Source organism: Dufourea novaeangliae, unplaced genomic scaffold (assembly GCF_001272555.1).
Source record: "Dufourea novaeangliae isolate 0120121106 unplaced genomic scaffold, ASM127255v1 scaffold142, whole genome shotgun sequence".
NCBI classification, from domain to species: Eukaryota; Metazoa; Arthropoda; class Insecta; order Hymenoptera; family Halictidae; genus Dufourea; species Dufourea novaeangliae.
The window spans coordinates 38,467-58,626 of record NW_015374026.1 but is presented as its reverse complement, the minus strand read 5'-3'; the positions used below and the strand labels follow the sequence as shown (position 1 = coordinate 58,626).

Genomic DNA, 20,160 nt, shown 5'->3' with positions numbered 1-20,160 from the left:
TAATAAAATGTATCAATGCTCAAATATCGTTTAAGTTGAACAAAACCAGTCAAATAAAAATGCAAACAACAAATTATTTAAATAAATTTAGCAGTAATGAATGAAGAAAAAATTATGTAGAACAAAACTTGATAAAATGATAAGCAATGTAGCAAAATTATAAATAGCAGTTGGACTTTATCATTTTGTAAGAGTCGCATGCGTGTAAAATTTATTTGGTTCTATTTGTATGCTTTTGAAACTATTTGCATGTGTAAAACTGAAGAAACGGTTTTCTTTTTTCGAAGGTCTTTACAGTTTATACAATAATGTAAAATGAACGTAAAACGAGATGTGATCTCCTTTCTGTATCGTCTCATCAAGCTTGCGCATCTTCGACGTAGAAAAATGAGGTTATAATTATCTTTCAAGTGATCAATAAAAGTTAGTGAATGATACTGATTATTCTTTCACATTTCCAGTAATTTTTTAAAATAAATCTAAATACTGCAAACTAATTATATAGACTGCATGTATTATTATTTGCAAAATAACTGTATTTTGTTATTTTCGTGATAATATTGCAAAAGATGAAATATCACTTCATTTTTATATTAAAAAATTGATTTAACACTTGTGTGCTCTTCTTAATCACTTTAATTTGTTTTAATATATTCATAAATTAGATAGTGGTTAAATATTTGGTTTTATAGAGATGAAAGTTATAATATTCTTACAACTTTTTACAAGCTTAAATCTCAAAGACTAAACACACATCTATTTTAAATCAAATGTATTTACCTTTTTTTTTTTAAATAATATAATTTATTTTGTACTTATTACATCCTATAGTCTTATTTAAATTTATAATTTAAAATTATTTCAAAAAATTTTGTCTTTAGTGAATCAATCATATAAATGTATACAAATCTATATAATGAAAATAAAAGCATTATTAAATAGACAAATAAATTTATTACATATTATGACAGTTCTCTAAAGTAATTATTTTTTCTTCAGTCATACTATACAGACACAATCACTCCTCACAAAATGTAATCAAGATCTGCTAGACATTTCCAGTTAGACTTTCAATATAAAAATTACAGGATTGAAAATGATGAATTTCAATAATTATCAGATAATTCATACAGAAACAACTTAATGTATACAAAATGTTACTTTGCAAAATATTTCGGTGATGCGTATACCATTGTGTAAAGGGTATATACTTATACACACACAACTGGTACATGTAATATTTGTTGAAATTATAAGTTGCCTGCCATATATGTATATAAAAAGAAAGAGATAAATTCATTTCGGTACACTTCAGATTACTGATATCATAAAGTCAACTTTGAACTTGAATTTGAATCGCTGAACCATAACCGTTATACATTCCTCAATTATTAATTATATCTGCAAACCAGGCCAGTTAATCGAGGTACAAATTATTATATTACATAAGTCGTCGCATATTTTTACGAACTTTTATTCTGTCGTCAGCTGAGTTGCAAATTTTTGTAGCCTACGTCTTCGCAACATTTCTTGTTCACTCGACGATTCGGTTTCACTTCTATGTGACGATTCTGGAGCTACATCGTTGCTATCTGTGTCCGGTAGTGTATTCATACTTTCACTGGAAGTATTCGTAGTAGGAACATTTGCCTCAATTTTGATCTCTGAATTCTCGTTTGCAATCTCAGAACCTGTGCCTTTCGATGTTCCTGGTTGCGCCATTGAAGAAATATCCGATGTAACATTCACGTTACTAGTAGTAGTTGGCTCTGGAATGCTGTAACCATAACAGTTAAAATAGTTATTGCAATTAAAATTATTCGACGATTCGATTGATAAACGGAAGAACTTCTACAAACTTAGCAGTAGCAGCTGCCGTTTGATACTGATTCATCATAGCATTGGCAGCATCCAGCAAAAGTTGGATTCGCTGTAACGTTTGTATTCGAGCTTCTACAGCTTGTCGCAAATTGCCCTCCATGGCTCTAAGCTCTTCTTCACTCAGTTCTGTTAAATTAGGTGGCGGAGTAGGAAAAGGAGGTAATGGTACCATAGTGGGAAACGGGGGTGGAAACAATGGTACACCACCAGTTGCTAAATTCTGGAATGACGTAGTTGGTGTGCTTGCTGCAGTATTTTGACCTTGCTGTTGCGGTGTCGCTGGTGGAGCTTGTTGTTGCGGTGCCGCTCCTGCAGCTTGCAGTCCAGCCCAGAATGCCGGAAAGAACTGAACTACATTTAACGAAACATGAACGTTACAATCTTTTATAATGTTAAAATTATTACTTTTCAGGTTTTCTGGTGCGAGACATCTCATACTATTTTTTTTTTTTAAAGAGCAGGTGTTTCTTTTAACATTATTATACATACGAATAGGGTTAAATCCCGGTATTTGAGGAGCTTGAGGCACTTGTGGTCCTGCCTGTGGTTGATTCTGCTGCCTATTTGCTTGATTATTGTTTACAGGTCTTAAAATATTCAAACGGCAGGTGGGACATGTTTGCTGACGTTGAAACCAAGAGCGAAGACAAGCGGTATGAAAAATATGATTACATGGTAACTTTTTACTTGCTGCAACCATCTCCTCCCTACATTAATCATACATGTGATAGAGAATCGACATTACACTTGTAAAACTACAAAAAAGAAAAGTGGAACAGATTACACCTACCTGCATATTATGCACACATTGTCAGCAGCAGCCAATTCTTCTGCTGTTGCATCTGGATATAATGTGTTCATGTTTCTGATAGCTCGACGAGACATTACAATATCGTGGAAAGCTTTCTTAAAGTCTCGCATCGTGTAATACATTGGACGAAGCGCAAACAACGGCAAAGTATATAATTTTATCATCAGAGTGACAAAAGCAACATACAAAATGACCTGAAACGAAACGCATTTGTGTTAAAAAATTGGATATTCATGTACGATTAAGCTACAAGTAAATATATTGAATAGGAAACACACTCACCTTCAACAATCCAATTATTAATTCTGTATACAACAGAAATACTGGCTTATTGTCCCATGGATTTTCACTTTGCAGGTCTATAGTATGCAGTATATACTTTACTTCAATATTGAACACAACTGTTAAAAGAATTGCATATTCAAAACCAAACACTAATTGTACAGAAGGACCTTTTGTGGCTGTTGTGTTGTATGCATAATGAATCATAGTTAAATTTATGGCGAATAAAAGTACCAGTAAAGTACCGACTCTAAGATGGAACAACCATGTTATCACTGGACTCCTTTCCATCTGAAAAGTATTAAATAGAACATCAATGACACTTAACAGATACAAACCATGTAAATGACCTAATGTTACTTACATAGTCTACGCGATCTTCTGCCAACCAGTGAAATGACTTCAGAAACAAGAGAAGTGTAAATAGTGCTATAAATTTGGGACTGAAGTCATCTCTAAACACTGTAAATGCCAGACAAGTTTCAGTCACTGCATACCATACTTTTTCCAATAGATGCTGCAAATATTTAGAGGATAAATGAAAACTGGCAAGATACTGATAATGATATCAGTCGCGTTAATATTTTAGTCTCTGTATGACGAAACCAACATAATACAGATACCAAAATGCTATCAGTTTTAAATCTCTGAGTATTGAACATCTTTATTTACCTCGAGTTCTGTAGCACGTAGTGTACCAAAAAATATCTTTCGTAGGAAAGCATTTATCATAAATACTAGAATTAAACCTTGAGCATAGATTACCTAAAATAAAAGTAAAAATAAAATGCACAGCATCGTAAGAACATTTAAGATATATAGATAAATTCTAAGATCAATTTACAGATATATATTTCAATATATGACTGATAATGTAAAAAAAAAATTTGCAGAGAGTAAAAAGTTAAAGGATATAAACATTGGAACAATATTTAATGTGCTATGTGCCACTGTAGTCATAGGTGATTGGTATTATAAAATTATGAGAAACAAAATTCAATTTCAAAATAGTAACGTTTATAATCTTATGAGTCAGGTATATGTCAACACATAAACATTTGGATTCTCAATAGTAGAAACTTGAACACCAAAATGTATTTTACGATGATATTGTCTTGATAATAAACATTTAGTAAGTAATGATATTAAAGGAAGAAGAACATGAAAAACTTACCGTCATACTGGGATTAGATTTGGTTATGTGAACTACTGTTGGATAAAATTGTTTTCTTTGATAATAAGCGTTGCCTATTATGGCGCACGTTAGCACTGTGCTTATTAACATTATTCCAGCCTCCCTCATCTTCGGGCCGATTATATTTCCAGGCCAAAGGGCTGTTGGTTCCTGATCGACAAATTCGCTGACACTTATCGTACCTATAATTTACGTATAAGTATCAACAGCTGTAGGATTTGGCTATGTAGAATCTGTAGAATCAACGAGGCGCTGCTATCAAAACGACAGTACCCGAAACTATCAACGATTGTGTTGGTTGTGTTTACGGGTGCAACACGGCGATATTTTATGGTGAAAACATTCGACAATGTTCATCGTTCCTCCCACGATTTCGTTACTTTAAGCAGTTTCGTTGTGCCAAAAATATACGATTTCTTTGTTGTACTCATCTCGTTTCAGCGCAATGAACGTGTGCTATTGCTATTTGACAGGTCCAGATAGGACAGAGTCTGTCCGACAGACGGTACCAGTGGTACCGTACCACCCGATTGGTGGAGGTAGGAGTGTATAAGTAGATATTACGTTGATTACGCTTACGTTTAAACTACGTGGACGGATATGGCAGCAGACAAAAAAGATATTAGTGCACAGCCACTTATTTGAAGTAGTTTTATAGATTCTTAAATTATGTCTCACAAATTTCAATTACTTTATTCCACTTCGAACAGTAATAAATTTTCAAGTAATACGTTCTTAACATTATAGAGGGTGTCTCACAATGAGTGGTTGTACGTTCGATGCAAGACGCACTCTATATTTTTAATACTCCATATAAATTTACTACATATAAGAGACCCGAATCTGTAAATAATTTTTTTTATTCACTGTATATTTGTACTTTTAATTTTATTGCATTTAAAGGAAAAAACCTGCAATATGATTAATTCAATATAATATGTATTCATGATTTAATGAATATCTAGAGAACACTATTACATTAAGGTGTTTGAGTTACATGGCACAAATTTAGTAATATTAAATGGCAGTATTTGACTTAACAATATGATCCTACTAGACTGCGAGTGTTTACACAGAAATTCATACTTTCATTCATAAAAATAAAATAAAAACATTAATTAAACTTCATTAAGGTTTTTACTTTATTGTGTCCTACAGATTTTAGTTTACCAATAAGTTTAAAACCCCTGGTCTAGATCTAGATATATCTTTTTTGTACTTTGTTGGGTATACATGAATGTATATTATACTAATATATAAGGCACAAGAGAAAATGCATATAAATCTGTAAATCTCTTAAAAAAAAAAATACGTTGCATTCATATATCAGATATTGTTTTGAATGTTTAAAAAATACTAATAAAAATTTTCGGTACGTAACATATGTCTTCAATGTAATGAAAAATATAAATTTGTTGAAATGCTTTTATATTAGTATACAATTGTATAAAAAATAATTCATTGTTCAACTATATATTACATGTTTATGTTAATTAACGTACTCGGTATATTATTTAACATACTCAGAATAGTACTTCTCTCTGATATGTCTGTACGACAACTTGTTCATACTAAAGAGTAATGTGATATATCTAATTATATAAACACTTACAGTGTAACTACAGTAAAAACATTATTTATATTAAGATCATCTAAATTATAATTGTTACTGTTCTATTTATACTAAAGTCATAGTTAATTAATGTATTCAAAAGCTTAATAACTTAAATTACATGTTTGAACACATTTTTAATAAGTTTGTACAGTATTTGATCAAGTATGCCTAACACTTCTCGGTGTTTTCAAGATACCTTTCGGACTCTGATATTTCGGAGTTCCCAATTGGCCAACAGCCTTCAATGGTGTTCTTCGAGCATCTACTATAGGCCTTCTTACCAACGTCTTAGCACTTTTTGGTGTCTTTACAGATAATGGTTTTTTAATATGTGGCGTTCTACAAAGTGAACTGCCATCAGGTTTATACACACTTAATTTGGTCTCATCCAAGATTGTATTAACAGGTATTTGCTTCGTAGGTGGTATTTTTACAGTTATATTTTCTTTCTGTTGATGTGCTATGTCAGATACAACATTAATGTGCATGTTACTTATGACTCTTGGTATACTAGTTTTAATATCAGAGTCCTGAGAAGTGTAACAAGCTTTATTGCCTTGCTGATTGAAAAGTAAGCCTTCTGTCTCCGCGGTAATACAACACTGAGAGTTCTTGGATATCAACTTTGTGTTTCCATTCTTTATATTTTTACTTGATTCTTGACATAAATCATTCCTTTCGTAGTAATGTTTTAAATCACTCGTAAATTGATTATCATTTTTGTTAAGCCAATTATTCTTTTTATTTAGAACAGCGTTCTGGTTGTACACTTTCGTTGTGCATTCGTCAAATAATTTAGCCTTAGCTAATACCATCCCAGCATTTTGTGTTCTTAATTTAGCGATCGACGCACGACCAGTTTGAGTCACTGGGGTATTTGTTTGATTTGTTGATTTAAAATATCCCTCGGCGTCTTTCCATGGTGTGGTTGACTTCTTCCAACTCGGTTTACGAGTTAATGTGGCAATAGTGGGTGTATTATTTATAATATTTTGTTGACTATTTGTCTTTTTTAGTTTCTCTATTTTTTCGTCGGAAAAAATGGTTGTATTTGCTAGTTCATTACCATGGAAAGACGACACTCGACGCACAGCCGCGTGCGTTCGATTTTTTATTGGCTGAAGTACTCCAGTTCCAACAGACGTTAGACTACGTTTCGTTGGATACATATTTAAACTACTGAATTCATCGCGTACATTGTTCAGAATGGCATTATTCTTCTCTTCTTCCCAGAGAGAAGTGGATACAGGTCTTAAGTAAGCCTCGTCGCTTTTACAATTTGACGAATAAGATTTTTCATTCTGGTGGTAACCATTATTTAACTGCTGATCGGACAGTATTTGGGCGTGTAAATCCGACCCGTAAGAAATGTGCCACGAAGCTGTCCGTCTAATGCGTTTACTAAGAATTAGAAATAAAAACCATGAAATATAAGTAAAAATGTAAAAAATGTTAGATTGTACTTCCGTTACCTCATAATCCGTTCCTGTGATCTCCTTCTCAAAGTACCTATCTTTCGGGCACTAGGAGACCTTATTATTTTATGTTCACCGGATCTTCTAATTTTAAGCTCCTTCCCAAGTCTCCTCGCTAAATAATCCGTAGTCGCTGTACTTTCGATACTAGCTTCTTCCAAAGTCTTTTCATACGCAGTTTGTACTTTCTTCACCGAAGGTGGTGACAAACTGACGCTTTCTTCATTATCCACGCATCCAAACTCTTGAGAAAGCCGAGATTCAATTGCAGAAACTCTGTTCTTAATGTCTTCATACTCACTTTTTGATATTGTAACGTATTCTTCTGACTGATTATCTACAGATGTGAGCTCAACGTGCGAATAAGCTTTGAAATTATTTAAAGTTAATCTTCTCCTTGATGGGTATGAAAAGTTGTCTAATATTTTTAACTCTTCTGAACTTGAACATTTACTAGTACTAATATTATCTTCTTTTGTTGACAAGACCTGCTCGTTACTATCATCTGATAAATTAACATCCGCCTCCGTGAACAAATTGTTATATTCCTTGTGAAGATCATTCGACACTTCACCGTCTTTTAAAATTAATTTCAATTCTGACAAACCATCGCTGTGTGTTCTGTATTTTCTTTGTGAATCACAAGTGTTAGATACGGAGCTCCAACGGCGTTCCGTATAAGCATCAATAGTGTTTGTGTACGATTCCGGATCTTCATAGACAGTTTTCTAGAAAATATGAAAGTATTATATACATGAAACATAATATAAATGTATACATCATTAATAAAATAATAATAATATTCTTACAGGCTTTTTCGGTACAAAACGATCTAAACTCAGTCTTAATTTTTTAGATTTGTCTGACTTATCTATAACTCTCCTGAAATACAGATTAAATATTTAATTAATGTTTGTATATAACATGTATTATGTCACCTAGAATACAAAAATTTAGAGCACCCTGTATTGAAAGGTACTGCAAGCTTTCAAATAGCAATGTACATATTGATACACACTTTTTCTTCGTACTTGATGGATCCACCCTTTCGGTAACTTTCCTCTTCTTTGTGGATTTAGTATTCGATGCATGTGATGGATCACAATTTTCTGGAACTCGTTGGTTATCGGATATACTACCGTCATCGGATACAGTACTTTTACCAACTATCTTCTTTAACCCGTTAAACATTCCTAAAGAAAAAAATTACAAGAGTAGAGAAAATCTACAGTTATCTACACATAAATATATGTTAATTCAATAAGCACATGAATTATTAAGGTAGTTAAAAGGTTTATACAGGGTGTTAATAAAAATGTGGGTCATTTTCATTAATATCCTGTATATTAAAATAAACTGTTCCACTTTGCATCAGTTACAATGAAATTCTATGAATGATAGTGAAATAAAGAATAAATTACTATTAACAGATTCACAGACATACTTAGATTGAGGTTGGAGGCACTTAGGTGTGGCTTACGTGTAAGACTTCCACTGCGATGTTTCTTTTTCCTTGACTTAAAACGCAAATGACTATCAGATATATCTAATTCATTATCCGTACTACCAATAGTTTCCATAGAAATAGCTTGTGTTATGCGATTCGGTAAGACACCTATACTCTCAGCATTTTCAATTAAAATCTGCAAGTATTCATAAAATACATAAAATGTGTACAATTTCTTTATAACATCTGAAAACAAATCTATTACCTTTACAATAATCAAATGCAACTCAAGACGCATCTGCACAGCAGACATGGTAGCTTCTTGTAGGGGCATAATATTTGGTCCAATGACTTTTGCTAAATTGTCAGTACCCATTTTATTTTGTTTTTCGTACAATGATACTTTTTGTAAGAATTCCATGAAAAATGCCAAGGTATTTAGATGATGTGGTGGTAGAAGAATACAAGCCAATAACAATGCTTCTACACGATATGCTTTGAGCATCGCACAGTGTACAAAGAGATCATGATATGTGTAAGGAATCAACGGTTCAGGAAGGTCTCTGAAAAAGGTCTTTAAACAATTAGCTACGTCGATTGCATGATGCTTTTCCCCCAAGGTTCCACCACTGTCCAACCGAATTATCAATTCCTTCTGTCGAAGCTGTGACCCTGCTTTTCTGAACAGACCTTCTTGAGCAGCATGCTTTTCTAAAAAGGTAGATGCTTGACTAACAAAGACGGGTACGTGTACGATACCACCCGATGAAAGATTCACGACGTCCAACGGCTGATATGATAACGGAGTCTTGAAAACTTTTTTCGAGATCTGCTTGATTCCTTCGGACCTCTCAGTTTTAAACATACTCTTTTTGAACCGGTACTTAACCCCGTAACTCCGTAGATCGTTGACAACCGAATGATACACTGCCTCTTTGTGCAGGACATCGTAAATCAACATGTTCGTACTGTGAAAATCTAAATCATTCAATCATGAATTATATTAAATTTTTTGATTAACTACAAAAGAGAATGACAGTGTTTTCATGATAAGTTAAAATGTAATCAAACATCCGTTCACACTGAAATCATCGTGTGACTGACGTCCAATGTTGCCAACCATTTTTAACACGATAATACCGTTGTAATCGAATCTGCTTATATGAAATAAATTTGAATGATACGTAATAGTTTTTCATTTTATATTATATAAATTTATATATGTATACTGAATTATATAGACAAATGTGGAAAATAGTACAAAAGTATAGTTGCCTAAAAATTTACAAATTTTTCTTCTGAACTGATTGAATAATACAACATATTATATATTCTTCTGTAATTCGTACAACTACCCATCTTTTAATTTCTTTTTCATTATCAAATTATACAGTTGGCGCTTCATGTTTTACATTTTTACAATTATTAAATGTCGTGTTATTAAAAGTCAGAAAAGTAAAATCAATGAACGTGTTGACACGTTGACACGATTACCGTGACGCGGGAAAAACTAATTGTACATATACTTATTCTCCAAGTATGTAAGCAGATTGCGAATATTTCGACGAATAGGTGTTTATGGATTAATTTACAAAAACTGGTATCATATAAACATTTGCTTACTCCGTTTAGATTTTTATCAGGTTCCAAATGAAATGCGAACATGAAAGATAAAATATATAGAAGATAAGAACAATAAGATGGTTTAGACTTTAGACAATCATGTATAGTACAAACTCATAAAATCCGGATCTTGTTACAAGTATCGTTTAGTGTCAAAATTTGTAGAAATCTTTAAAAATTCATTATGTATATAAAAAGCATATTATTTAAGAATCAAGGATGCTCACTCTGTACGTTATCATACCGATACATAAAATACCAATTAGTCAATTGTTTTTCCATAACAAATCATCAACGATACTCTATTCAATCATCGTGTAAGTATAAGTTATTAAATCTAATATTAATCACTTTTTTAATTAAGTTATTTCTTTTACAATTCATAGAGTAGTTATAAGTATAATCATTAGGTCTTTATACGCTTGGAGACGTTAGAGACTCACGGTTGGTAACCGGGTGATTTAAATTTTTCTTTTCCGTTATGTGGGACAATATTTCAAAACATTTTACACATAAATATTTCGATATGACAGTTTTTAAAAGATTTAAATCGTTACATATAAAACTCGCTAGTAATCAATACGCATCTTCGTAAGATATATGCAACAACCCCTATTTCTCTGCATAAACGCAAACTTATGTATTCAGAACAGTACAAGGCTGATCTAACTTTAGAAATTTATTTTGTATCCATATAGCGCCACCAGGAAGTAGTTAATTGTTGTATATTTATAAATAATAGTTTATGGTAATCTTAGGAATAGTTATAGCCTTATGACAATTAATAATAATGTTATTAAAAATTGTTGTATGAATGTTCACAAATATTCTTCACAGCAATGGGTCAGTCAGGAAAAGAAACAATGCGTACAGTACAGTTGTTATCAGGATATGACATGCCTATTGTAGGCTTGGGTACATGGCAGGTAATTCGATAATAAATCACATTAGAATCTAAATTTCTTAACACACTAATTACAAAACAAGTGAAAAATACATTGTAACTGTGTTACCAAACATAACTATATACTGCAGGCTAAACCTGAAGAAATTGAAACTGCTGTGACAATTGCTTTAGATGCTGGATATAGACATATCGATACTGCATTTAATTATAATAATGAAGAAGCGATTGGAGGGGTATTGAAAAAGTGGTTTGCGAAAGGTGGAAAACGAGAGGATCTATTTATCACTACAAAGGTAATGCCTGTTATATGCCAAGAAAATAACTTTTCTTTACAAATGTTGAAGAAATGATTAAATCATCTTTTTAGTTGCCCCACTATGGTAATCGTCCATCGGATGTGGAAAAATATATTCAGTTATCCTTGGACAAACTTGGTTTGGATTATTTGGATATGTATTTAATTCATATGCCTTTTGCTTTCAAACGGGATGAAACTGCTTTTGCCCCAGCTACTCATGAAGACGGAAGTTATGTATTTGATCTTGATACAGACCCTGTGTCAGTGTGGAAGGTACACTTTTAAGTGAACATTAATAATTGGGATATTTGTGAATGATACTTCATCAATCTATCTAAATTTTCAGAAAATGGAAGATCAAGTAAAGAAAGGTCTTACAAGATCCATAGGTTTAAGTAATTTTAATGAAGAGCAAGTGTTAAATGTATGGGAAAATTCCCAAATTAAACCAAGTAATTTACAAGTAAGTACTAAACAGGACAAGTGCTGAAAAAAGATTACTAATATATGGTTTTTCAATTATTATTAGATAGAGTTACACGCCTATTTGCAACAGAATTCACTGAGACAATTGTGTAAAATGCACAATATTATTATAACAGCTTACAGCCCTCTAGGGTCTCCAGGAGCCAAAATTCACTTTAAAACAAAATACAATGTTAGCCTCGAGGAGTTTCCGGATCTCTTGGGACATTCGATAGTACAGAACCTAAGCGCAGAATACAAACAGACAGCGGCACAAATTTTATTGCGATACTTGTTACAATTAGGTGTTGTTGTAATTCCAAAAAGCGCATCTTCCGAAAGAATCAAAGCGAACATCGATTTATTCGACTTTGAATTAAAAGAAGATGACATGAAGCTCTTGAGTAGCTTAAACAAAGGTCCCCGTGGAAGAATCTTTAAGTTCCTATTCTTCAAAGGGTAAGTTTAATACTGTTCTTCTCACAAACACATTGTAATTAATTTTTAAATTAATTTTTTAGAACCGAGAATCATCCGTATTATCCATTCAAAGACGAATTATTATCTTAACTGAAAAATTATGAACATGTAGTTTGAGTTTATATACATATATTTATTTATATATTGAAAGTTAACAAAGCATGGTACAAAATAGAGGACTATAGTAACGCATAAAGGCACAATACCATACTGTATTAAATAAAAAAAAAAGCGTTATTGAATTTTAATGCAGTCTGTACAACATTTTACGTTGCATACGATGTTGGAGTTCCCCACGACGTATCATTGTATGTATAACTTTATAGACAGCACGTTCCGGATATGCTTGCTTTACGAAATCTTTAATAATGTTCTGCTCCGATACTTGGTTCCCTATAGGAAATCTACGCTTCAATTGTTTCTCGATGCGAGCTAACGTTTCGTGGTCTTCGTCCGAGGTAAACCCTTCCGCTCCTGTTTAATTATTCATGTTTAGAAATAAGTACAATAAATACATACATACGAGTTACTTAATTTTAGATTACCAGCTAATGATCCGGACATCGCAGCATCCATGGTTGAGACCTGGAACAGTCTAATCGCTTCATTGACATGGACTTCCGTGGCAAAAGATTGCAACTGCATCTTAGCTAATGATTCTGAGATTCTTATGACCGCTTCCAATTGACGAACTGTTATAGGAATAGATAGTCTCTTTTCGGTACCCCTCTCCGCTTCTTTTGTACTAGCTCGCATCACTACGTACCGATTCTTTAATTTCTCTCCTGCCTCTTTACTGAGTCTCGGGCCGCAACGTCTGTAGAAGGTGTAGATAAATTAATTTCAGGTAAAAGATAGAGAATGTGACATCCTTAGGTTTTATGATAAAATGGTCTTACGATCTACAATAGCTGATATATTTCTTCAGTACGTGTAATGGCAGCTCTCCTTCCACAGACTGTTCCATAACTTGACCAGCGTTAGTGTGAAGGCTCATAACGTGTTTGGCTAATCTTACATCTTTGTTTTCTTCATGTTCATCTTTAACAATAAATATCATGTCGAAACGCGACAATATAGTGGGCATGAAGTCTATGTTTTCTTCTCCCTTTATGTCGTCCCAACGACCAAATATGGAATTCGCTGCCGCTAGAACAGAACACCGAGTGTTCAATGTTGTAGTTATTCCTGCTTTTGCAATTGATATTGTTTGTTGCTCCATGGCTTCGTGTATGGCGACTCGGTCATCCTCCCTCATTTTATCAAATTCATCTATGCAGACAACACCACCATCCGCGAGAACCATAGCTCCTCCTTCCATGACAAAGTTTCTCTATAAGTAAATGAATCAAGATGTCTCACAAAAACAACGATTACATGTGTGTATATATAAATTGCTGATAAAAATTTAAGTTATTTACCGTGGCCGGATCTCTTAAGACTGATGCCGTTAAACCAGCAGCGGAACTTCCCTTTCCAGATGTATAAACTGCAATGGGTGCGACTCTTTCTACGAATTTTAATAGTTGTGACTTAGCTGTACCGGGATCACCTAACATTAACATATTAATGTCTCCTCTTCTACAGAGACCATCGGGCATTTTTTTCCTGGCTCCACCGAACAATAAACACGCTATAGCTTTCTTAATATCCAATGCGCCGAAAATACTAGGCGCTATACTTTTCGCAATTCTTTCATATAGATTAGGATCTGTTGCTAAACGCCTAAATAATTCTTCCTCCTCGTTTGTAACACACGACTGAGTACCTGAAATCATCCAAGACAGAATAAAACTACTTTTAAATGAAGGATTCTACAGTTCCACAATATCAATTTACTATTAACATACCACTGCCTGTATTTTCTCCATCTACAGAAATACCAATAACTCTTATGTATGGTGCTCGAACACCGACCAGTCCTTTGTCTCTACCTGCAGCTCTACCACCAGTTCTAGTGACCTTCTTGATAGAATATATTCCAAGAATGAGAACTCTATTGCCTGGTACAACTCTATCGCATAAATAACGATCACAATATAATTGTAAATGGCGTGGTATTTCACCCTGTGGAATTTGGTCTGGCAGTTCTTGCATTTTGAGAACTTGAAAATCAACACAATGGCACTTGTCTGGCATTATGAAGAATGGATCCAATGGACATTTCGGTCGACCTGCTTGTTCTCTGTTGTAAAATGTTTATAAATGTTTTGAATATTTTCAGTATGTTACATTTATGCATTCAAACTTGTTTCCAGAATATATTGTTGATGAAACTTACGTTGTACATTTTCTAGGCATAACATATCCCTCTAAACCAGGTTTAATAGAAATTTGTGTTTGTATGCTTCTGCAAGAGCGACATTGAATGGCAATCTTGGTTGCTTTAGCTCTGATTCCAGATGAAGAAACAATAATACCAGGTATTTTTATGAGTTTAGAAACTGCATCAGGCTAAACAAGGATAAGTGATTTTAATGCAATAACCGTTGATTGCTCTATTATGAATTTTAAGATTTTCTAAAGATCTATCTTACTTTCATGCCTCTTAAGGAACTTGCATGTGCATCTGAAGACAATAGTACTTGTATGTCTTCAATTCTTTCTTCACCTTCAGGTCTCGGAGCAGTTAGTTCATCGGCCAAATCTTTTGCAGCCTCCTCCAAAATTGGCAAATATTCTGTTGGATGTTTATAAACTTTTTCTGCGAGTGATTCATCAAAAGCTGCTAAATCCTCTAAACTAACTTCCACCCAATACTGACCAAGATTGTAATTTCGTTTCAAAGTGTCTCTAAACAATAATAATATTATCAACTGCAGCAAATAACATTAATAAAAATAACATTAAGTATAGTACATCTAAATGTAAATAAACGGCAAAGGAGTAATGCAATAATAGTATACTTTGAATACCTGTATTTGTAATTAAAATTTCCCTCGTGAAATTGTCTGATAAACTCCATAAACTTCTTTTTACAGACTTGAAGATTAGTATGCGATTGAGCTTCATTAGTGTCGCCTACAGAAAAATTGTCGGAAAAGAATATTCCTGGATTGTCAAATCCTTCCATTTTTTCAAGTTATGCGTGTAAACTTAAAACGCAAGAGGCGAGAGTAAACAATATCGGTTAGTGAAAATTTGGCGGGAAATATTTATTTCAAGAGCTTGAAGCGCTTGAAGATCTATTTGTAATGCAGGCATAAAACAACGAATCCAAAGATATATCTTCGATAATTATATATCCAATATATCGTAAACTTGGTTTATTAAACCAAACCTATTGAGTACATGCCTTACGATTTTTTAAATAATATATTTATTTACTTCAGAGCTTCCACCCTTATTTTCTATGAATGAATTTAAGTAAGCACGAGTTTCAAATCGAATCAAAAGTATATATACTTGTAAATATATTTACAACATAATATATAACAACATATCTACAACATATATATTTACATTAACTTGAGTACATTTTACTAATAATATAATATCAGAGGTAATATAAATTCCTTGATTACTAGAAAATACATTTTTAGTTTGGTTTAGGACGCGCCTATGATATTGACAACTATTGTGGCGAGTACGCAAGAGTTAAATGACCTTTTTGGCCCCCTGGTGGTAAATCTTAGTAACGTTGTCATTTTCATGCCATGCAATTAGTATCCAATCTACACGCATCGCGGTGCTATGGTGGTTTGATAAAACGTCGTATATTTCTCAAGAATGTATATTTAGCTTCTAACCGGTTATATTTGCGTCGTAGATCATCGAAGAATGATATTGTTTTCGTGGATACAATGCAGTACCTGTTTTCGTATTTTCTTTGTCATATGCACAGAATATTGCATTAGTGTTTAGTGTTCAATCATTTCCAGTTCACGTAGAAAAGGACAGAATCGGTTACGTGTATGTGTTGCGATATTTGGTGAATGGTTGGAATCGCTCTACATCTTACTTATTGGGTGCCTGTGTTTCATAGTTTCCTACCGGTAAATAACCATGTTTTTTTGTGTTCAATTTTACAGTTCTACGATTTTCATATAACGTTATATAAATTCTAAATGTAAATAGAAATTCTATTTCTGCAAATTGTTATAAACAGTATTTCACCGTCAATTAAATAAATTTAAATATTAGACTGTTTTCATATCAATTTACATGTTTTTGTGCGTAGTTTATGTCAACATTTTAAAACTACCGCTATGCTTCTGTGAATATGACGTAAGTATTGTGAATCACTAATATCTTATAAGAGAAACGCGAGAACTGTAACTTGTCAATTTTCTCTTAAAAATAAACATCAACATCTATTAACATGTACACTTTCATTGTGGAAAATATGGGAATTGAAAATATTCAAATAATCATATGCTTAGCGAAAATTTAAGTAGTTTGCCGAAGTGAAACCGGATGACAATACGTATAACTGCGTATTATGTTTTTTCCGAATATCCTTTTTAGATTCTAATGTACTAATTAAAAATGACTTAATATCCTTTATGCTGTCGAAATTTATATTCATGACCAACTAATAGTTAAGTGTCAGTTTTCTTTTTATTTTTATTCGATATTGGTAAGTTATATTCTCGTTAATGCTTAATATTTTTATAACATTTACAATTTCATCACATTTGGAATTAAAGCTTATAATTAATTTTTATTAATACATGATTTCTTTCAGATTTGTATGCATCTTATGGAGAAATGGCACCTTATTTGACAAGGAAGTATGCTTCATTGTTAACAGAGTCTCAGAAATCACAAGAGAAAAATAAACCATCAGTAACAAAAACAACATCAAAAGCTGGATCTGTTACCAATAAAGAACCCAAGAAAAAAGGTGATAGAGCAGCGAGTATGAGATTAATAACAAAGTCAAAAAATGTATTGGCAAAGAAAAAAAGTGAAATTTCAACAGATTTGAATAAGGATGTTCAGGAAGAAAGTCAAATTATTACTAGGTATAAAAAATTGAAGAAAACTATTGACAAGAAAGCATCAGAACCAGATGTTGAAACAATGACGCATAGTAGTTCAAGTACAAATAAACAACAACCAAAAGATGTTAAAAGGAAAAAAATTAGCAAAAGAATACACAAAAATGTATCTAATTCAAGGCAGATGTCATTGAAAGAATCCTTTTTAAACCAGTCAAGAAAGAAATCATTACGTCCTCGTCAAAAAGTTAAGAATTCTGAGAATGATTCTGCATTAATAACAAACCATCTGTCTCCCAGCAGGCACAGTAGTATTGTATTAGTAAAGAGAATAAGTAGAACAAAAGAAAAAGTACCAGTTTATAAGTGTCTTTCACCTGAACACTCTGCGGAAAATGCAACTGAAGTTTATGAATTCAATTTCAATATTGATGATTCTAAGGAGAGGTTACCCAAGAAAAAAAGAAAAAAACCTACTGTAAAAAAGCAATTGGTATCCAAGAAGAAAACTATTTCTAAGAAACGCAATGTACAGAACATAGAAGATCGTAAAACAGAACCTACTGTTGCAGAACCAACACTAACCAGTGCTGCACTTAAGGAAAGTAATGTTAAATCTGTTAAATTTGCATCTAAAGAAATGCAACAACAATCTCGCATTGAGTTTTTGCAAAATAATGTCTCAGTAGAATCTCCAAACAAAAATGCATTACTGGAAAATTCAGAGAAAGTTTTATTAAATGATGTAAACTTAAAGACAGAACAAACAGTGCAGTTACCTTTATCAGATAGTACAAATATAAAACTGCCGAAAGATAATACAAAACCAGCAATTGTATCAGTACAAGATCTGGGTAACAAGAAAATCACTGTAGTGAATAACTCACAAATATCTAAATCGGATGATTTCATGCCATTTAGACCTACAAATGTTTTCAATAATAAGTCGGTACAGTATAAGAATACGCTTAATAATTCACTGTTTGAAAGATCTTTGTCACCAATCGTGAGATCATCAGAAAATTTAGAATTGAATAGTCCCTGGAGAGCGTCTCCATTATTCACGTTTTCTCAAGTAAGAAATGTGTTTCAAAGTACACCACAAAACAAGAAGTACGATATCACGGCTAAAAAATTTACCCGGGTAATGTCTAATGAATTTAAGAATTTTGTGAATGTTATGAAAGGAAAGGACATTTTGTTAAGGAATAACGAAAATACGAGCCCGGAAGGATATACAAATACAAGTAACTCTAAAAGGAAAAGTTCGATAATCTCGAGAAAGTTTGGTACAGAAATTACAAATATAGATCATTCTGTACAGTCAAATGTGGGAAAAGAAATAAACGGACGAACATCAGCTGAAGTAGAAAATATACAACCAAACATTCAATTAAGTAGTAGGATTAATTCTACTATAAATAATTTTCCTGCATTTGACAGTACTGAAAATAAAGAAGATTCTGCAACCAATTATCAGACATCGAAAACTGTTGTTAAAAAGGAAATGAAAGAAGTTCCAAGTCCTCAGAAAATTGTAAAGAGTGTACAAAGCTACAATGAAAAAGAAAATTTGGATCCTACACCTGGGCCATCGGGGTTGCAAAAGAAAGTAGTTCCTCTTGAACAGGAGAATGTATTGAGGCAGTCGAATTTAAATAATTTTTTAAATGTCATGGACATGCCGCAAAGTACATCATTCAAAACAGCTCATGGAATTTTTGATGATGCCCCATCGACGCCAATCAGTAGCAAACTTGTAAAAAAACCCATTAAATCTGATGTAGGTTTAGAAAATGCGTTTGGTTTTAGCGATGATTCTAATGAAAACCTATCCAATGTTGAAAATAATATTACAAATGATGAGAAGCAAAAGGAAAAATCTGCTTTAGTAAATTTAAAAACGGAGAATAAAAAACCGCTAACCAAACTATCAATTGGTAAAATAAAAAAGTTTTTAGTTGATGCACCAGAAGAAAAAGTTGAACCTTTAAAAAATAGAAAAAATGACAACACAGTAATAAAAGAATTATCCTTTAAAGCAAAGGAGGACGTCGAAATCGATATTCCAAACTTTTCTGATACATTTGATGTTCTGTCTGAGATGGATGAAAATTCTACAGTGAATAGATATGGGCCTCAACTGTTTGCTGACTTGGAGCCATCGCATTTTACACGGGTATGTGATCTAATTACTTTAAATGAAACTTAATTAACAATACCAATATTTCTCATATAAATATGTATATGGTTTTAGCCTCCAAAACATTCTTATAAGCGGAAACGAGCCGTAAAATTCAACATTTTGGAAGACGAGAATGAAGAAGGGGAAGAGCCACTGGAACACGAAATAAAACGAAAAAAGACAGACAAAGTGAAGAAGGAACAGGAAAAAAGGTTAATGGCATGGGTCAATGATATTAACAAAACTTTTGATGAAATAGATCAGCATGAGCTTATGGTTGAATAAATTTGTAACTACAACAATGCAAGAAATACTGTTAACAACAATCCTAATGATAATGTAAGTTCATATTCTGGCTTTTTATATTAGTAGCCTTTCTTTTCTTTTTTCTTTTTTTATATTAGTGATTTTTTTAAATACATCTAAATACATATTTCATATATTTTTTGTATCATGTAAATTTGTATAAAATTATATTTTGGCAATAATTTTATTATTACATAACTTATTTTAATGTGTGTGAAAGATATAATGTTCTGTTATTGCATACAAG

At 32.6% G+C, this 20,160-nt stretch overlaps 5 protein-coding genes across 6 annotated transcripts; 2 read left to right on the top strand and 3 right to left on the bottom strand.

Moving 5' to 3' along the window:
- Positions 1 to 951: 951 nt before the first annotated feature.
- Positions 952 to 4,363, bottom strand: LOC107189329 (E3 ubiquitin-protein ligase synoviolin A). 2 transcript variants are annotated; one of them, XM_015577830.1, is made up of 8 exons: positions 4,149 to 4,363; positions 3,647 to 3,739; positions 3,339 to 3,491; positions 2,975 to 3,265; positions 2,672 to 2,886; positions 2,371 to 2,588; positions 1,860 to 2,232; positions 952 to 1,777 (listed from the first exon to the last, which is right to left on the bottom strand). In XM_015577830.1, exons 1-8 carry the CDS (start codon positions 4,275 to 4,277, stop codon positions 1,474 to 1,476), a joined length of 1,776 nt encoding a protein of 591 aa, XP_015433316.1. In that variant the 5' UTR covers positions 4,278 to 4,363; the 3' UTR covers positions 952 to 1,473. The 2 variants fall into 2 exon arrangements, with proteins under 2 accessions (XP_015433316.1, XP_015433315.1); XM_015577829.1 differs by lacking the exon at positions 4,149 to 4,363 and having other exon boundaries at positions 952 to 1,401; positions 1,472 to 1,777; positions 3,647 to 3,734.
- Positions 4,364 to 5,942: 1,579 nt separating this feature from the next.
- LOC107189286 lies at positions 5,943 to 9,685 on the bottom strand. The gene is made up of 6 exons (XM_015577781.1): positions 8,972 to 9,685; positions 8,740 to 8,902; positions 8,278 to 8,452; positions 8,069 to 8,141; positions 7,257 to 7,987; positions 5,943 to 7,185 (listed from the first exon to the last, which is right to left on the bottom strand). The coding sequence occupies exons 1-6, from the start codon at positions 9,665 to 9,667 to the stop codon at positions 5,943 to 5,945; spliced, it is 3,081 nt and encodes a 1,026-aa protein (XP_015433267.1). The 5' UTR covers positions 9,668 to 9,685.
- A 1,464-nt stretch (positions 9,686 to 11,149) lies between these two features.
- On the top strand, positions 11,150 to 12,727 carry LOC107189312 (alcohol dehydrogenase [NADP(+)]-like). The gene is made up of 6 exons (XM_015577809.1): positions 11,150 to 11,255; positions 11,365 to 11,529; positions 11,604 to 11,807; positions 11,881 to 11,997; positions 12,064 to 12,458; positions 12,521 to 12,727. Exons 1-6 carry the CDS (start codon positions 11,169 to 11,171, stop codon positions 12,567 to 12,569), a joined length of 1,017 nt encoding a protein of 338 aa, XP_015433295.1. The 5' UTR covers positions 11,150 to 11,168; the 3' UTR covers positions 12,570 to 12,727.
- Positions 12,690 to 15,595, bottom strand: LOC107189311 (DNA replication licensing factor Mcm5). Its single transcript, XM_015577808.1, has 8 exons — positions 15,395 to 15,595; positions 15,017 to 15,272; positions 14,761 to 14,933; positions 14,330 to 14,664; positions 13,901 to 14,247; positions 13,379 to 13,812; positions 13,025 to 13,296; positions 12,690 to 12,953 (listed from the first exon to the last, which is right to left on the bottom strand). The coding sequence occupies exons 1-8, from the start codon at positions 15,550 to 15,552 to the stop codon at positions 12,724 to 12,726; spliced, it is 2,205 nt and encodes a 734-aa protein (XP_015433294.1). The 5' UTR covers positions 15,553 to 15,595; the 3' UTR covers positions 12,690 to 12,723.
- Positions 15,596 to 17,189: 1,594 nt separating this feature from the next.
- On the top strand, positions 17,190 to 19,892 carry LOC107189285. The gene is made up of 2 exons (XM_015577779.1): positions 17,190 to 19,601; positions 19,680 to 19,892. The coding sequence occupies exons 1-2, from the start codon at positions 17,190 to 17,192 to the stop codon at positions 19,890 to 19,892; spliced, it is 2,625 nt and encodes an 874-aa protein (XP_015433265.1).
- The last annotated feature ends 268 nt before the right edge of the window (positions 19,893 to 20,160 follow it).

Excerpts from the sequence above, each read along its gene's own strand:
- LOC107189329 (XM_015577830.1), bottom strand. The coding sequence starts at position 4,277 with ATGAGGGAGGCTGGAATAATGTTAATAAGCACAGTGCTAACGTGCGCC. Across the intron at positions 3,740-4,148 it reads AATCTAATCCCAGTATGACG|GTAATCTATGCTCAAGGTTT; the intron begins GTAAGTTTTTCA and ends CTTTTATTTTAG. Across the intron at positions 2,887-2,974 it reads TAATAATTGGATTGTTGAAG|GTCATTTTGTATGTTGCTTT; the intron begins GTGAGTGTGTTT and ends GTTTCGTTTCAG.
- LOC107189286 (XM_015577781.1), bottom strand. The coding sequence starts at position 9,667 with ATGTTGATTTACGATGTCCTGCACAAAGAGGCAGTGTATCATTCGGTT. Across the intron at positions 8,142-8,277 it reads CCATCAAGTACGAAGAAAAA|GAGAGTTATAGATAAGTCAG; the intron begins GTGTGTATCAAT and ends TCTGTATTTCAG. Across the intron at positions 7,186-7,256 it reads TCACAGGAACGGATTATGAG|TAAACGCATTAGACGGACAG; the intron begins GTAACGGAAGTA and ends TCTAATTCTTAG.
- LOC107189312 (XM_015577809.1), top strand. The coding sequence starts at position 11,169 with ATGGGTCAGTCAGGAAAAGAAACAATGCGTACAGTACAGTTGTTATCA. Across the intron at positions 11,256-11,364 it reads TAGGCTTGGGTACATGGCAG|GCTAAACCTGAAGAAATTGA; the intron begins GTAATTCGATAA and ends TATATACTGCAG. Across the intron at positions 11,808-11,880 it reads ACCCTGTGTCAGTGTGGAAG|AAAATGGAAGATCAAGTAAA; the intron begins GTACACTTTTAA and ends CTAAATTTTCAG.
- LOC107189311 (XM_015577808.1), bottom strand. The coding sequence starts at position 15,552 with ATGGAAGGATTTGACAATCCAGGAATATTCTTTTCCGACAATTTTTCT. Across the intron at positions 13,813-13,900 it reads TCTTAAGAGATCCGGCCACG|AGAAACTTTGTCATGGAAGG; the intron begins GTAAATAACTTA and ends ATTTACTTATAG. Across the intron at positions 13,297-13,378 it reads TATATCAGCTATTGTAGATC|ACGTTGCGGCCCGAGACTCA; the intron begins GTAAGACCATTT and ends CACCTTCTACAG.
- LOC107189285 (XM_015577779.1), top strand. The coding sequence starts at position 17,190 with ATGGCACCTTATTTGACAAGGAAGTATGCTTCATTGTTAACAGAGTCT. Across the intron at positions 19,602-19,679 it reads AGCCATCGCATTTTACACGG|CCTCCAAAACATTCTTATAA; the intron begins GTATGTGATCTA and ends ATATGGTTTTAG.